An 18,666-nucleotide genomic window follows, 5' to 3' on the forward strand; every position below is an offset into this window, starting at 1 on the left:
TCTGTCTTTGAAACAGAGGTGACGCTTGGGAAACCCCTCTCTACTGGGCAGATAGCCCACATGGCTTCATATGACATTTAACTATCCTGGGTTACAAACAGACCGTTTTAAATTAGACATAAATCTCAAATTAATGCATTATTGCTGTGGCTGAACCCAGAACAGCACCGTATTTCTAACATAGCCATTAAAGAAGCCAAGTTAGAACATGAGGAAGCTGGCGAGCTCTGGTATGTTCTGCGCGCCTGGTTCGCATTAACTCCGTTTACAGTCTGCGTCTGCCTTGTTTTCATACGAGCTATTTCGAGAAAGAGTGAGGCTGCAAATCCCAGCAGTGCATCGGGGCTAGATAGTGCAATCAGTTTAGATTCCGAATTTGGTTGCATTTATTGCATTACTGTTATTATCCGCTGCGGGGCACTGAGGCGCTTTGGGTGCCTATTTGCCTATTCAGATGTGATTTTGTTTTATGGGGGCTGGCGTTCGGACGCCTCAGCGCTGGACGTTGAGTTTAGAACGGGCGCGACATCAACAGAGGAGGAACAATAAAAAGGGACTCGGGCAACATCTGTCGTATTGATCGTTAACGTATACCTTTTAACGAGGATGTTGTGGTGTGGTGCGGTGCGGTGGAACCGTTCGTTGACAGGAGGCACAGTGTTCTGATTGTAGCGCGCAAGTTGTCATTTTCTTGGAAAGGCTGATGCTGATGCAGGTGCACCAAGTAGGCTACCAAGTGTCTTCAAACGGATGTTTCTGTTATCAACCTAACGAATCACTTTTGATCGTCCGCAGCACAGTTCTGAGTTTTCTGTAGCTTATTGAGCATTGCGGTGATGGCTTTTTTGGATGACCTTTTGCGTAATCTTGTATCTTCGACTTCATTTTAGTGTTGATTAAACTGGGACCTGTATTCAAGTTGAGATTGGTGGTTAAAAAAAGAAGAAACCTCAGCAGATCCTCGACAGCTTTTGTGTAAATACACAGATTCAGAACTTCAAATAGCCAAGTGGTACTTTTGGAGTGACACTGCGCCTTCGTCTCTTCGTCTCTATCCAGGATGCAACTCTTCCTTTGGATTGGAATTCTGTTTCTGGATGTGCATGGCAGAACAGGTGAGACAGACATAGCCTAGGCCTATGCATAGAGCCTGGAGGGGATTTAAATTCATCTGGTTGCCAACTGACTTAAAAATGTCTTAATTTAAAGAAATTTCACCTGTAGTTTTCCACATTTTTAGCACTGTGCTGCAAAACATGTTTTGCAAAGCGTTCTTTCTAAATGTTGTACAAGCTCTCAAGACATTGCTGCTAGTGCAATTTCCAGTCCACTGTCTGTTATATAATTCTAGTGCGGAATTCGACGAAATAATGGATTGGACACCGTTCCTGTAAATAATGCCTGTCAACCTCCCGACGCTCGCTGTCTGAGTACTAGGCTATCTCCTATCATTTGGGCAAGGAGTGGCATCGCCAAAGGTCGAGTTTATCGTAATTGATAACTCCGATGCATACCAGGGCTTAACTGCCCCGATATTATTGGACTGGAGCAGCATGAGCGCCAGACATGCATTGTTTGCTTTGTGGCTGCTCAGTCTATGTGGCTCCATTATGTTCCCTCGGGGCACGTTTTAAACGGGACACCAAAATATCAAATTGCCATAGAAAATGTGTTGCTGAATATGCGGCTTAAAACATTTTTATTATTTTAACACATCATGGTAACCATGCTGGTAACGCTTTCTTGTTTACATCTTCCTCCCAGTGCCACCACCTCACCTCACAGCCTCCAGGTGCATGGGTCACGCCTGCAGCCCACCAGTAGGTAACCTGGCGGCTGGCAGAGCCCTCCACACACTCACCAGCTGCTGCAGCAGCAACAATACCCATGAGCCGTGCTCTTCCGTCCAGCCGCCGTGTTCCGAGGAGGAAGCCCATCCACCTGCGCAGATGGTTGACGACCCCTTCCTGCACCCAGACACCTGGTGGGAGTCGGCGGGCGACTTGGGTCAAGTGGAGGAGATCCGTCTGGATCTGGAGAGCCGCTTCTGCCTGACCCACGTGGTCATGCTCTTCCGCTCTCCGCGACCAGCCACCATGGTTCTGGAACGCTCCGTGGACTTTGGTCAGAGCTGGCAGACGCTGAAATTCTTTTCCTCCAACTGCACCGCTGCCTTTGGCCTGTCCGATGACAGCAGCGAGTCAGGGTCACTGTGCACCTCGCGTTACTCCAGTGCGAAGCCCTGCAGCGGTGGAGAGGTGAGGTGACATGTGACGGGTCCAAAAGTCCTCTGCGCCACAAGATAGTGTTTCCTCCTCGCTTCAGCGATGATGCTTCATACAGCATTCTTTTCATTTCTTTATATTGAGTCATCAGTCACCTATTTAGGCCAACTACAATATCCTTCAGTGAACATTATTGTCTTGACCAGTTTTCTGAATGACTGATACCGCATGTAAATGTAGGGTGTTATAATAATAAGAATAATTTAAAAACATTGCCAATTTTGGGTGCCTTGTTTCAAATCTGCAGGCTGCATCACCACTCTTCTTCCCCATTCCTCCCAGGTGATCTATCGGTCGATAGGCAAAGACAGAGCGGTAGAAGACCCCTACAGTGCGGAGGCCCTGGACTTGCTGGCGCTCACTAACCTGCGCATCAGGCTGCTTGAGCCTCAACAGTGCCCCGGGGGCCCCTCGCCCTCCTCATCCTCCTCCAGGGGCCACAACAGCAATATCCACAACCCAGCAGAGAGGTTCCTGGCTGGGGCATTCTCTGCGGCCACCAAGCGGCGATCAGCCCCTACCAAGCCTGCTGCGGCCTACGCTGTGTACTCACTGCTGGCCCAGGGCACCTGCCTCTGCAATGGCCACGCTGAGCAGTGTCTGCCACCTCGCCAGGACGCGGAGCAGCTGTCCCCAGGAGGCATGGTGGGTGAGAGAGAGAGAGAGAGAGGTGTCACTGACTCAGCCCTGGAAAATGTGTGTTCCTCACCTAATTGGCCTGTGAATACATGATGTTGACGTTGTACGTAAAATGAAGAGGTGTACAAAGTAGAAGTAGAAGTGCTAGTGCAGGCCTCTCTACCTCTGTAGGTACAGTGGAATAAATGATGTATTAACTAAGGTCATGTGCGTGCTAGTCATGTACATCAGTGGGAATAGTGCTATACTTCTACTTTACACATCTCTGATAAAATGTAATGACTGCACCTCTGTGTGTGTGTGTGAGTGCGTGTGAGTGTGTGTGTGTGTGTGTGTGTGTGTGTGTGTGTGTGTGTGTGTGTGTGTGTGTGTGTGTGTGTGTGTGTGTGTGTGTGCAGAAAGGACATCTTTCCCTTTTGTGACTCTGTCGGCTTAGTAGAGGTCTGTATTGTCTTCTCTTGAGGGCCTGTGAATATGTGATGTGTGATTCTGTTATCAAAATGTAATGACTTCACTGTACTGTGAGTGTTTGTTGTGTTGAGAGCGTGTACAGGATGTGTCTCCACTTTATGTGTTTGCTGTGTGTGTGTGTGTGTGTGTGTGTGTGTGTGTCTGTCTGTCTTTTGTGACTCGTGTTTGCTCAGTTTGTCCCTGCTTCTTCGTCTTGCTGTCGACAGGTGTCTGGCAGGTGTGTGTGCTCTCACCACACGGCGGGTGAGCACTGCGAGCGCTGCGCTCCTCTCTATAACGACCGGCCCTGGAGGGCCGCCAACGGCAGCAGCGGGCAGCCCAACCCCTGCCAGAGTAAGTAGCCCAGCTGAGATGCACAGGGCCCAAGAAACGGCCACTGGCCCGGGCATTTTTGGCATGGACCACCAGGCCCTTCACACAGTCCCCCACCCTGCCCCTGCTACAGGCCTACAATATGATGGACTACTGTCTGTCTATACATTATATTGAAGATACACCATCTAAATTGTTTGCTGAAAATACTCAACTACATCATAACAACATTGCCATGACAGTACAGAGAGTAACTTAAGTAACAGATTAAGACATAGCCATTACAATTTTGGTGACAGTAAGTTTATAACATAGGCTCTGCGCTAAGGGGTTAAGAGAAAAAGAAGCACGAAACCTTCAGCCCCTGAGTAGAGTCTACCATCAGCCCACCAGGATAATACCCTATATGCCAGATCACCAGTCCAGCCCTTCCACCAACCAACCACCCAATCACCCAACCAACCAACCGCCTTTGGCACCCGGACCCATGCAGGCAATCCTCCAAGTCAGATATGGAGGAAATGTGTTGTTTTACAGCCAATTTAGCGCTGCCAAAAGACGAAATGAATGGGAAAATGATGCGATTGTAAACAGCACAGCACGCAGTGCACACAACTTCCTTGACCTTTGAATTTAACACCACTGACCACGTGTGCATAGTGTTGCCGGGGAGGAAGGACAGTATGGGGACAGTGTTTTGATCATAAGTACATAAGTACTGTACATACAAACCCAACTGTACATACAGTAGGTCACAGTGACCTAATGGTTAAGGAGATGGGCTTTAGATCAGAGGGTTGTAGGGTTGTATCTCACCCTTCCACTCCCTACAAGTTACAAGATATTTTATTTGTCATGTGTATATATCAGGGCTTAACACTAACACACGCCAGGTAGCCAAATGCGGGTGAATATCGGCGTTGGCTAGTAGATACCGAAGGTTCACTAGCCATTCTGGCGGGTCCGTTACTATTCTAAATGATGAGGCACCGAATTTTGTAGTTTTCCCCCTCGGACCGTTTTTGCTACAAACGCAATGCAATGCGATTTCGCGAGCCTACATTACCCATGAAGCACCTGTGTCACGTGTCACCTGTGTCTCACGCACAAGAGGAATCTGATAGAGCTAGTCTTGCGAATATGAGTGCCAGCAGCGAGCTACCGGCACATCAGCGCGCGTTTGGAAATATCACTGAAAACCTTCACGTGAAAATAAAGTAGCGAAGTTCATCTCAACTGACCTGTTTTGGGATCTGTCATTAGTACAATGCATAGTAGTAGTGGACATTAAAATGACCGAGGCGAGAGGAGAACACCTCAGTCTTGTGAAAGTCTTGAGACTAATTAGCGCAGTGATAAGACAAGGAAACATGCGGCATGTTCGGTTTAAATCATTTTCTGATTTGCCGGTATGTCTTCGTACCTTAATATTCCTCCATGTTTCTTGTGCCGTTGTTACCGACTGTCAAACGGGGCTTAAACAACGCGCAGTAGTAGCCTTCCAGACTGGACAAAATCATGTCCCTTCGCATGTGCCCATCTTGCCTTGCGTCCGTTTATATTTCAAACAACTCAATATTAAACAGAATGAAAGGAAGTCGTAGCTCCTTCTGTAGTAACCGGCCGCATATGTGTGTGCCTTCTAGTAGATAGCCTACTTTTATGAGAAAATATTCCAGTGTTATTCCACATCCATGACCGAGGACATGCGAAGCTTGGCAATGACTTTGCACTATCTACTTTGCGCATCGAAAGTGCCCTTCAGATCAAAGACGGAAATATTTTGCTCTCATGTAGCTTACATTTGTGCCCTTACACAACACTGTGCTTGGGGTTTCTGCACGGCTATGCCATTCCTCAGATAAGTTAATCTGTTCTTATAGCATGCATGCATGCATGGACCAGTTAACAACAATTCTTATTAGGCCCTATATTATATTATATTATATTATATTATATTATATTATATTATATTATATTATAAAATAATATAATATAAATAATATAAAATAATATGTTATATTATCCTACATTACATTATTACAGCCTATTATATAATTCATTAAAGCTGCTATGATGGTTAAGAAAATTATGGCTAGTGAAAAGGCCCAATGGCTAGTGAGTCAGGAAAACCACTAGCCAAAATGGCTGGTAAGCGAAAAAGTTAGTGTAAAGCACTGGTATATATATGAAACATATGTACATGTGTATATACATGAAACATATATATACAATGAAAAGCTTCCCTGCTGTGGGAGTCCCAAAAAAGGTTAAAAAAGGCAACAACAACAAAAAGTAGGAAAAAATATACATTTTAAAAGTTGAAAACTGCATTTAAAAAAAAATGGCAGGTTGGAGAAAGGGGAGATGTGATGGGTGGACTCCTTCCTATGTTGGTGTTTTTGAATTCAACAGTCTGATACATTGAGGGAAGAAGCTGTCCTGTACTGTATACTACATGGCTAAAGTGCCCTTTAGCAAGGCACCTTATCCCTGCTGCTCCAGGCACTTTAGCCAATGCCCTGCAAAAAATTGTAAGTCGATTTGGATAAAATCGTCCACCAAGTGTAAGTGATGCAACTGGGGGATTCTCTTGGGGCACAATACCACTTCCTTAGCCACACTGTTCCTTGTTGGTGTGCTGTGTGCTTTCAGAGTGCGAGTGCCACGATCACGCAGAGAGCTGCCACTTCTCGCCACGCGTCTGGCTGGCCACAGGCGGGACAAGTGGAGGGGTGTGTGACAACTGCCAGCACAACACAGTGGGCCGCCGCTGTCAACGCTGTCGCCCGGGATACCATCGACACCCGGCCATGCCAATGACCTCGCCTCACGCCTGCACACGTGAGTACTCATGCACTAATATACATGTATGTTTCTCAATATATTACATGGTAACACACAGTATGGTAATATCATATATATTTGGTAGTGATGTATTTTTTGCTGTAGTGTATATGAAAATACTACAATCATTGCCACTTAAATGAAAACATATTTCTTAATCTATATCTATACGATAATGTATGATAGATTGTCGGCCGCTGTCCATAATCTATTGTATTTGCTAATATGTTGCAATATAATGTCCAATATATTGTAGCAATACACCATGATTTTAGAAGGTTATGCCAGGTGAATATGCTTCTGTGTTATGTGGAGTGAGCTAATGTTATATAATAATAATGAATGATGCCCAGCCCACATGGACTTCTGAAGTGTGACATCCCTCTTCGAAATTACATTAAGCTAACGCCCTCTGCTGGTCACAGTGAAAACTACAAAAACAAATGCACAAGGCAGGCATACATCAGGGGCCTAGTGTACAGTATAAGCTTGCTTATGCACAAAAAAGCTCTGCAAAAAACTTTTGACGCAAATGTCCAGGTGTACTAAGACTGACGTAAAGGTGCACTGTGTAATATTTTCGTAGTTTATTTCCAGAATTCATGCTGCCCATTCACAAATGTTACTTTTTTCATGATTACTAGGCTACCACCTAGTTTAAGTTTAGTTCTAGTATTCATTATGACTGACAGAATTTTGCACTTTCATACATGAAAAGGAGGATCTTGTCCATGGTCCCTCATTTTGGATTTCAAGAAATAGAATTTTTTAGCTGCAAAAATTAATCTATTTTGGTTATACCAGCAAATATTTGTTTATTACTCAGTACATATTGATGAAAAGATCATATTTGGCAACAGGCAGCTCAGTTTCAATAAAAAAAAACCTGCTTATGCATGGACTGATACTTTTCAAATGTTTGGTGCATGTGTGTCTTTTAAGACATCCACATATGCAAAGATCCAGTAGGAAATCTACGGAAGTCTTACTACATGATGCCCCTGGACACAGTCTGGCAACACAACACTTAATCCATACTGCATGCGTTCACTCTTGTTTTTTTAGGATGCTGGTGTGATCCCGTGGGATCGATGCCCTCGCAGTCTAACGACGAGACACCCTGGTGCCACCCCAGAAGCGGGCAGTGCCACTGCAAGGCGGGGGTGGGAGGCGTAAGCTGCAACCAGTGTCTCCCAGGACACTGGGGGTTTGGCCCAGAAGGGTGCAGACCTTGCGCCTGCCCTCACAAATGTGACGCCCACACTGGCCACTGTCTTGACAGGTCAGCCTCGTCTTGTTTCAATGGTATTCAATTGTAGAATATCCACTACATTGTTTAAAGGGGAATTCTACATTTCTGAACAGTCTCTGTCTATTGGTATTGGTTAACATTGGTTGACATGGTTTCATATAATAAGTCATGCAAATTGTACTTAGTTATTTAAACAATAAATAATAAAATATCAGTCTTTCAATAATAAATTGTAGCTATTTAGATGGTGAAGAATTGGGAAATTACCTCAAACTGAGGGCTTCTTGGTATGAGCACCTAGCCAGCTGATGACTCCAGCTTGTCTCCTTCTCTAAAATGTTACTTTGAGTTGTACAGTCGTTCCAAAAATAGTGAGTTGGTTCGGCGCCCGACTCAATTGCCATTATGAGGTAATTTGATTTCAAATCCAATTTTGAACATGATTTTGTTACCATCTCATCGTTTGAACTTATTAGATTCTATAAATAGCAGCAGAATGTCCGGCACTCCTGAGCATTACTGAGTACTCGTCCTCAAGTGTTCCTTTTCACATCGCTCTTTACAGTGATAAGCTCTATCACATTCCCATCGGAGGCAAGATACCTGACCTGCTCCACATGCTATCCAATGACGACGAGAAAACCTGGTCCAAGGAGCTTGCCGTGTCCGCCTTGCACTACACAGGTTGGTTAATGTTAAAAAGTTAAAAGATGCAGTGTTAATTCAATCCATGAAGTCAATTTGACAGTCTTCTGTCTTCTTGTTGAGAAGTCTTCTTGAGTGTATTTGGTCCCAGTAGACTCTCTAAGTGCTGAGTAACACTGTGTTTTTACTGTGTCTTTTTTAAGAATGATGGGCAACCTGCATTCATTAGTTACTAGAATGTTAGTGTAAGTGTTACATATTCCAAAACATGACCTGGTTTTACCTGTCCAACTCAATGTAACTAATGGATTGTAACACTAATGACTCCAGGTTGCCTCTTACTGCTTATTGACGCTATAATATGACCATGAGTAAGCAATGGCATGAAACTGAAGTGTTCTACTTGAAAAGGCTGAATAGGAATATTGTACAGGAGTATGGAAACTGACAGGAGGAGGGGGGGTTAACTGACAAACTCATCTGATCCTGGTAACCTAGTGGCTCTCAACCTCTCAACAAACGCCCCCTTGACCTCACCATAACCCCCCAACACACGTTTGACATCACCATAAGCCTGTCAGCGCCCCCCTCAGTATTGAAAAATAAAATAGACTAATGCCCCCCAATGGGAACTAAGCCCCACCCCCAATCAGCTGTTATCAACACCACCCCTAGGGCTCCCCAATGCCCCCTGAGGAGGCTGTGGCGTCCCCGTTGAGAAACGCTACGGTAACCGATGACTTGGACGGCTCTAATATCACTATTTGGTTACTATTCATGTCTTGCCTGATTAACTGGCCGATGCCTGTCTTCCCCTTAGGAAAGTGCAGCTGTAAGGAGAGGAAACTGAGAGGTGTGGCTGACTTATGCAAGACAAAACACACGTACGGTAAGAGAACACCTCGTCTAAATCCTCTCCCCATTGTACACTACATTACATTTACATTATCACGGTAATCTGTTGGCTCACTCTCGAACAAAATGAAGACACTATGACTTTACGGAACACAGAGGAGTGTCTGCTTTGTATTCTGTCTATGTGTGTGTACAGCACAGAGGTGTATAAAGTACTTGAGTACGGTAACACTTTATTTTAGGGATACATCTATAAGCACTAATACATACAATGTTAATGCCTGCATAAGTAACTTGTAAGGCATGTACTAAGCAAACACTAAGGCCTACTAGGTCCGTACTAAGGTTAAATTGGTAATAAATCCCTTATTGTGCATGAACAAGACATTTGCGAATACATGCCTAACAAATGTTTGATATTGCTTTGTACATGCCTTACAAGTTACTTATACAGGCACATTGTACGTATTAGTGCTAATAGATGTATCCCTAAAATAAAGTGTTACCAGAAGTACTCTTACTGATGTAATTACAACACTAGTACATGATCTTACATAGTTTATAGACCTGTGATTCTACTGTACCTTATGATGTAGATAGATACACTGTGAGAGTATTTCTACTTTATACACCTCTGGTGCAGCATATGAGTTATACCTTCTCTGGGTTTTTTACAGCAATAAAAGCCAGCGTCCTGTCAGCCCATGACAAAGGGAGCCATGCGGTGGTGATGGTGAAGGTCAGGAAGGTCTTGCGCTCTGGAAAGGTGCCGATCTCCCAGGGCACACACAGCATCTACCCCTTGCCATGGACCAGCAGAGGCTGCACCTGCCCCATCCTCAACCCAGGTGAGACAGCTCTTTTGGAGGCATCTTCTTTCTGGAATCTACCTCCACTGTGTGCATAAGGCCTTGATTACTCGTTTACAGGTATTTAAAAATATGTATTTTTTTATCTGTTTACATATAAACACTGCATGTGGATAAACAAAACACATTATGACATGTGCGTTTTAGAAATCGCTACTAAATAAATGCCCTACCGTGGCTCTAACAGCACTACTACTACTACCCCGGTGACCCGGGTTCGGGTTCCGGCTCGGGTCATTTGCCAACCCTTCCCCGTCTCCATCTCCCCACTCGTTTCCTGTCCCCCTCTCAACTGTCCTGTCACTAATGAAGTCTAAAAGAAAAAAAACCCTTAAAAATAAGAAATCTCTGCAAAAAAAATGTCAGTTTTAGGGAGTTGAAACTTTCATGTAAAGCCTATGTTGAAACCAAACGCCCAAACGTATGTGTTTACAAAAAATATCCAGATACGTTTGAACAGAGTCCAAAAACTGGTTGATATTTGTGCCTGGAAAATAATCAACAGAGTGAGTCATGTAAACAGGAAACCACAAAAGGACTCCTTCACACGTCGAGTACCAGAGAGCTTTAAGCTATACTTAAACTCCTAGTGGAAACGTATCATTTTGACCAGCATATAAGACTTTCTCCAACCTCAAATACATGTGGCAGTCACCACATAGTGATTAGTTACACCACATTTTAGAAGTATGGTCAAAACATGGCATCATGCAAACACCTAGTCACAAATATGTTCTTCAAGGAATGCTTACAATAAAAAGCCACACAGTTAGAAACTGGCACTTTGGAAATTCAGTCATTCCTTTCTTGCAGTTAATCAGATCATACAAACAGATGACATTACATTACCCTTATCAAAAAAATACGTATATCTAAAGTAATTTGGTATGGGCCTTTTTCACATCTCATCAGAGACCTTTGAAAATAGAACATTTGAATGCATGCAGTGGTATAGACACCATTGTTTTCTACATGATATAATCACAGATTTTCTGCCATTTGTATTGCAGGAGTGGAGTACCTTCTGGCAGGTCCTGAAGATGTAGGGGCCGGGCGCTTGCTGGTGTCCTTGCAGAGCCTGGTGGTGCCCTGGTCTCCAATGCTGGGCCATTACGTTTCAGAGGCAGTTCGGCAAGGATGCCTCTGAGCAGGGTGTTAAACTCACTGCCATGGGACAAAAAAAGGCATTTTGCCAGTGACAGTGTGGTCCCTTGAGTTTCCAGTGACTATGAAGAATCAAGGTGACCCTCAACTCCATGTTGCTTCCTCCCCCTAGTGGGATGTGCAAACAAGGGTTGCAGACTGAATCACTCAGGTCTACACTACAGGAGTGAATCTCTTTGGAATTTAACCAATGGAACAATTTTACTTAAACTGAAAAGTGAAACTAGCCATGGACAACATTTTCTTCTCAGTCCAACATTTGTCCATGAGAAGAAGATATTTTGTGTTTTGTAGTAGTATCTTTTAGCCTGACAAGTGGACCTATTCTTCCCTACTTCTTGTCGTTATAATGGACACCCTAACCTGCACTGTATCCTGCTCTGTTTTCTTAACATTCTACATTCTTGTACAGGTCCCACCTATTCAAGTAGGTCTGAAGTGTATTGAGTTTTCACACACAAGTGTATTTTAAAGCTAGTTGTATCATTGCTGGTTCAATGACTGTTGGGAGAGTGACATGTCACATATTGGTGGGTTTTCTTTGCCGGTCACATGAAACTACACTTTTTTTATTCAGGGAAATGAGACTGAATCTCTAGATATTCTAGAAATTCCTTGAAGGAAATGATTATCTTGAACCATCCGCACAGGTTCACATAGAGTAGTCCTTTTCACTTTGTGTATTTGTCCTCTTGTGCTATTAAGGGGAATATATAAATTGTCCTCATTTAACATTCCTAGATGTTACTGTAAAGTCCAAACTAATTATGTAGCAACGTTGTACTATAAGTTGTATTTATGCTTTCATGAACTGTGTATCAGAACTCCTCAAAACCAGATTGAAGCCAAAACAAGTTATTTGTGATATGCAATCCTTTTGCATAATCCTAATTTTGTATCTATTCTTAAAGTTTTCCTTTGTTACAGAGATTTAAAAGTTTTATCTTTTACCTGTTTCGACCCTTCATCAGAGGGTGACATGGATGTTGATGAGAGATGTGCTTGTAAGAAAACCTCAAATCAACAATAACAGACAAACTGCAGAAGGGAAAACCATGTAATAGACTGTGAAAACGCTAAAATCATACAGCAAGAGAACAACAGGTATCACCATTGTATTAAAAAGTCATTAGAGCCCAGCCCAACCACCATGAACAGGGATGAGGGAGCATACATGCTCTCACACCTGGACCACCATCCTGAGGCCACAACTGAGGTGTGACCAGCTTGTCAATATTGACAGGAAGGTCACACCTTCACAACAGCAGCTGACTTTAAAGCATGTCACACATCAACATCCATGTGACCCTCTGATGAAGACGGAAGTTTCGAAACATGTCAGGTAAAAGACAAAACTTCCACATGACTGAAACAAAAAACTTTAAGAATTGATTTAACAGTTGGTCATAATGAACGTCATGCATCAATTTTTGTATCTGTTGCTTTTGAAGTATAATTTCTGGGCCACAGAAAACTACAGCCACTGACATGGTGTGGGTAGCTAATGGCCTAATGGTTATGGAGCTGTTCTTTAGATAAAAGGGTTGCAGGCTCTAACCCAGTAGGAAGAATGTGCCTCTACAATCCCATCCATGGCTGACGTGGCCTTGAAAACGGCACCTGACACCATTTGGCTTGAGGGACTGTAACCAATACCTTTTAATAATTAGTAAATAACTTTAGATAAAGGCATAATCTCAGTGTAATGCAATGCCATATAAGAATAGACCTTGTGAGACTTAAAAATATACACTGGCCTGGCCAAAACAAGTCTCATCATGGAAAAGTCACATGCTAATATTCTCAATATGCCTTTATCTTTGATTCTGACACATATTTACTGTGGCATTGTGTTGAAAAGTGACTGCAATGTCACAAGATGTATTTATTTGCAGTGTTGTATTCATTTCTCACCAATATGTTGTACTGATGATAGTCTGAATGAGGACTCTGAAAAGGCCTTCTCCAGCACATGCCAAAGATTCTCAATGGGATTAGGGTCTGGACTCTGTGATGGCCAATCAAAAAGTCAAAATGATGTTTCGCGGTCCTTCAGTCACCATGGTGCGAGTTGCCATTTCTTAAAACAACCTTGTCAAAAGACACCCTGTGGTGTTAGGATAATGCTAGGAGGATGTGATGCTGAAAAAGGTTAGTCTGTTAAAGAAGGGGGAAACCATTGGCATCAGCAGTCTTTTAACCATTATTCGGTGTCAGGTCTAGGTTTAACAACAGTATGCTCAAATAATGAGGTCATTTGACTATCTGAATAATATTGAATGACCAGGTTACTCCATCATTGGATTTTTCTTTGCTGATGGCATGGGCATTATTCCAAGATGACAATGGCAGGATTCATCTGGCTCAAATTGTGAATGAGTGCTTCAGTGAACATAACACATGATTTTCACTCATGGATTCGCCACCACAAAGTACAGACCTTAAACCTATTGAGAATCCTTGGCATGTGCTGGACAAGGCTTTGCATAACGATCAGACTCCATTATCATCAATGCAAGATCTTGGTGAACAATTACAGCAGGGGTGGGGAACCTATGTCTCGAGGGCCGTTTCCGGCCCTCGAGGCAGTTTTATCCGGCCTTGAAGTTATTTTAATGTTACGCAGCTTCACATAAAATGTGACATATTTTATAAAGGAATCTTTGAAATTACATTTGCAATACAATTAATTTATATTCAGGTGACCTAGAGAAGGCGGGGTCTGTTTTACAGGTGGCTGCCTTCAAATATCCCAAAGTGCAGGGGGAAATTCTAGTTCGCGTTCACAGTACGGCCCTTGGAGGACTTTGAAGTGGCCCCTCGAATGAAAAAGGTTCCACACCCCTGAATTAAAGCAACACTTGATGTAATCTTTTGCCATTGTAGAGTTATCAAAACAATGCCACAGCAAAAGTTTGCCATAATCAAAGATAAAGGCGTTCCAACAACATGTTGGAGTGTGTGACCTTTTTTTGGTGGCGACTTCTTTTTTGGCCGGGGAGTGTAGTAACGTCCCAAAGTCTCACAGCAGCACAGTGATGTCCTACCACAAGCATAACATTGATTACTATTGCAGCTAGGGCTACTGTTACAGCCTCAGGAGAGACTGCTGTTATTGACCGGGAAGAAAACAGCAGCAGAAGTGGCAATGGCTACTAACAATGCCCTCTATTTTTTTCTGTCCGCCATCATGATGCAAGGGACAACATCTTTGACAATCAAAGTTTGAACTGAATGGCTTGCAAAAACCTAATTCAGATGACGTCATTCTCTCATTTGAAATCAGAATATCGACTGGGGAGAAAGTCTACAAAAAAGGCTATTCTGTGCTGCTTGGCAGCAGGAAAACCTCACATTTCTCCACCAAGGAAAGCAATACATTTGCCCGAGGTTAGAAGCCTTAAGAAAGGACAGGAGGAACTACAATGGTTTTTAATCAATGATGTCACTGGACCCGTTTTGGCCAATCACACATGCACAATATGGGACCAAGCTGGGTCCCGCCCAGATATCAAGTCTCTTTCTTCTGAGTCCCTCCTCATTCTCCCACCTAGCATCCATGAGATTATAATGGCAATGTAGCCAGCACCACTCTACTGACTTGGTTTGAAAATAAAACATATACTGACATCAACCTTGACGGCTAGTATATTTTCACAAAACTTAAAATGTGCATTCATACACACCCACAATAATGCATACATTTCCTTTCGAGTCACTCCTGAGGAGTATACCAAGATCAGGGTTAAATGATAAACCATGCTTAGTTAACCCATAGGAAATGTTACCAAAAAAAAACCTGCAGGTATCATTTGGCTTCTCCTGAGATAATTTAACACTACCTCAAGATTAACTTAACCTAGTTTAATACCGAGCCAGCCTCTTGGGATATACCCCTGACCTGTAAGATAAATAGGACTTAAATGTACATTGTCATTTTTAAAGTTATGTATTTAATAGATTATAAGTTAATGTATACTGCACATTTATAACTGTTATCTCTGTATATTCACCACCACCATGAACAGGTGGATCTACTATGTCCAGTGCCCACCATTTTGAATATCCATTCATAGTAATCATTGGGTGCAAACTGTACTTTGGTCAGACCAGTAAATATTATCTCTTAGCAAACATTCATAAAAATATCAAATGTGAATGCAAAGCATACATGTTGAAAATAAACGACTAAATTACACTCTCGACCTCTGATGACTCACAATGAAAATAATTTCAGACTCTTGAGCACATTCAGTGTTCAGGACATTTCATTCGCTGATGCAATACGACACGGAAAAATTTCACAAACAACTGAACAGACAAAAATTCTCAATTGACAATTGAATATCCTTTTGACAAATGTATTCACTTCCAGGAAATGTGCAATTTATGATGCATGTACTAGTAATTACCAGCACATGTGGGAAATAAATGACAAGCCCATCGCATTTGGGAGGAGAGCATTAGCCGACTACTGCAGAAGAACTCAATTATTATTATAGGCTTTTCATGTCACAATATTTAGAGGTTAATTAAGGCTTTGTATTGAAAGAGCAAAGAGAGAATGCTGAGCACTGCATACTACCGGTAATCATTACTGTTCAAGACTTCTACTCTAGTCTTAGTAACATCAGTGATGCGTTTCCTGACGCTTGATTTTCACTCTGTGTATCACCATCCCCAGCAGTTGTAGCTGAAGGATTCGCAGACACTTCAAATCCTTGGACTTTTACGATACAGTCTTCAAGTACTTATGATGACATGACATGACTGCGGTAAGTGCCTGCCCTAATATCATGTCAATATAGAACTTTGTTTGGAATATCAGATATGGAAATGAACAGAAAAACACAAACAGATTCATGATGACTTACACTATCAACAGTAACAGTAATATCTTGACACACACTCAAATGTAAAGCAGCAGAGCACCAGTCATTCCGCATTTGCACCAACATGAGCACTGTCCGCCTTTTGCATAAGAATTACAATATACCCTCCCATGCCCCCCAGTATTGCCCACTATATTTAGGAGGTATGGAGGCCTTTCTAGAAGCTTTTAAGTGTACATCCTCCTCAACACAACCTGTTCAAGAGAGTGTAGGATTTCTGTAGAACATTTCTGAACTCCAAGTGATTATTCTTGGTGATGGGAAGAAACAGAAATTTCAAACCACGTCTAAAGAGTCTTTGTGCACCCAGCACGCCAAAGCCAGTAAGTTGGGAGTGATGCTGGCAGGACAGTACTCCACAACCACTGTGTTGTGATATCCGTGCCCAATACACACACACACACTGGACTGGACTGGACTGGACTGGCTCGCACAGTTTTAGGGCAAAGTGCATTAGCTTGCGGACGGGCTGGCTGCAGCTAGCGTCTCATCTGACAAGGCAGAAACTTCTGCTGGGGCTGGAGGAGCAGACTCAGCTTCTGCTGGGGCTGGAGGGGCAGAGGCAGAGCCAGAGTCTGTATCAGTAGTGGTGGTGGTGGTGGTTGAGGCAGCAGCTTCTTCTTCACTTGTTGTACCCTCCGCAGCAGCCTTTTTGGGCGGTTCATCGTCCTCCTGAGGATAGAGCTCCGGGAACTTCTGCATGCACTCCTGCATGTTGCGAAAGTTCTCCAGACACTCGGAGCCCTTCACCTCCTCTTTGCTGTAGTGGAAACAGGAGAAGGCCTCCTTGAACTGCTGGCCACAGGGGCCACTGGCCATGCCGCCCAGGCAAGGGCAATTCCAGTTGATGTCCCCATTTGGCATTATCAGTCCTGAGGAGAAGGCAGTACAAGAATTCACAGTCGTTAAAAGTTTTGTTGGTCAGGTCAAACAATATTTATTTATTAACTTGCATGTAGCACCGCTTTCCACGCTTCCTTGCCAAACCTTAGGTCTAGCTCTGTGACAAATTAAATTATTGACTGAAAATATTCTTGCCAGATTTATCAGGAGGGAAGGTCAATTGAATGATGACATTCTGTGGCATTCTGCTTTCTATGGCTGTTCTTATTTACCAAGTCTAGGTCAATGCTCAGAAAAACAGCCTGTCCACTTATTAGCCCAGTAAAGTCAGTAAGGGAAAAAAATATCCATAGAGAGACAGCAAGAGTAGACCCTCTGTACGAAAACAAGTGTATTGCGAGGGGCGGATTTACCAGGCTATGAATAAAGATTGGCTGTGAGGACGTGTAGCACATGTTTTAAGTGGAAAAAGGCTTGAATATTTCATGTTTTGACTCACCATGTTCTTCATAAGGGTCATTGGGGTCATCTGCGACTAGCTCCGCATTACTGGGAGCTTCGTGGTCCTCCTTAGTCACAAAGATGATTTTGTCTTTGCCTGAAATGACAGCAAACTGATCAGATCAATAAATTGAAGCGTAATCTACGCAAGTGGAAATGAGTGTGAATACAGTACATGAACCGAGCTGTCAGAAAAGCTGCACAGTAACCAACTCATATATACGAGAATAATATTCTCCATATACCACAGATTATCGCCGCTTTATATGGTTCTGCTGTGTACTTCCTTGCACAAGTAGCTGCTACAAGAACTAGCGCGTTTAAACAGTGTGCAGTTGTATTCAAAAGGCCCCCTACAAATAAATTGAGTCCATGACTAGTAGGCTCTATTCATGTCCAGAGTCCATGTACTTTGTCAAGAGACTGCATTTGGAAACAGCAGTGTTGGTCACTAAGATGCATATGAAGAGGACGAGATAATAATACGATGGCAGCAGATAGCATGCAATGTCATGATGTTATTTTTAAGGAGCACAGAGGGAACTGTCAGTAAACAGCGGGTTGCACAACCCACTAGCCAAGTCTCCTAGCATTCCTACGCTGCACTTTCTGGCCATGTCACGACGTACTTAATTGTTCTCAAAAACATATATACATATGAGCAATGTGTTTATTAAATATGGAGTGAAGACAATCCAGGAAGAGCAATGAAGAGCGTGTAGTGACTGACAGCCAAGGCAAATGATGGGACCTACGGCAGGCTACAATGCTAACGTTTGCCTGTTAGCTACCTCAATGACATTGGCCACAAATGAATGAAACCTAAGTAAACTATGTGTCACGGACTTACCCTCCTGCTTGCAATATGACATTTCTGCTGATGTTGATGAGGAAATCTTGTTCCGACAACCGCCCCAGTCTCCGTTTTATGTGTTATTTTAGAAAACCGGCTCAGACACCTATTACCGAAGCACGCTTTACCTCTCACCCCCTCACGTGAACTCTGCCCCCAACGTGTGACGTACAGACTATGATGGGACCCAAAGTTTTAGTTGTTCCTATGGAGTGCCTGCCAAAAATACTCCTTTCCA

At 43.2% G+C, this 18,666-nt stretch overlaps 2 protein-coding genes across 2 annotated transcripts; one reads left to right on the forward strand and one right to left on the reverse strand.

Annotated features, from left to right (window-relative positions):
• Window positions 1-529: 529 nt before the first annotated feature.
• On the forward strand, window positions 530-13,247 carry si:dkey-202e22.2 (netrin-4). Its single transcript, XM_063214982.1, has 10 exons — window positions 530-1,115; window positions 1,765-2,258; window positions 2,568-2,930; window positions 3,602-3,728; window positions 6,363-6,551; window positions 7,620-7,836; window positions 8,372-8,490; window positions 9,272-9,340; window positions 9,984-10,154; window positions 11,186-13,247. Exons 1-10 carry the CDS (start codon window positions 1,061-1,063, stop codon window positions 11,320-11,322), a joined length of 1,941 nt encoding a protein of 646 aa, XP_063071052.1. The 5' UTR covers window positions 530-1,060; the 3' UTR covers window positions 11,323-13,247.
• A 2,342-nt stretch (window positions 13,248-15,589) lies between these two features.
• chchd4a (coiled-coil-helix-coiled-coil-helix domain containing 4a) lies at window positions 15,590-18,602 on the reverse strand. The gene is made up of 3 exons (XM_063214985.1): window positions 18,426-18,602; window positions 17,574-17,672; window positions 15,590-17,103 (listed from the first exon to the last, which is right to left on the reverse strand). The coding sequence occupies exons 1-3, from the start codon at window positions 18,445-18,447 to the stop codon at window positions 16,685-16,687; spliced, it is 540 nt and encodes a 179-aa protein (XP_063071055.1). The 5' UTR covers window positions 18,448-18,602; the 3' UTR covers window positions 15,590-16,684.
• Window positions 18,603-18,666: the final 64 nt, after the last annotated feature.

Source organism: Engraulis encrasicolus, chromosome 14 (assembly GCF_034702125.1).
Source record: "Engraulis encrasicolus isolate BLACKSEA-1 chromosome 14, IST_EnEncr_1.0, whole genome shotgun sequence".
In the NCBI taxonomy this organism is placed as follows: domain Eukaryota; kingdom Metazoa; phylum Chordata; class Actinopteri; order Clupeiformes; family Engraulidae; genus Engraulis; species Engraulis encrasicolus.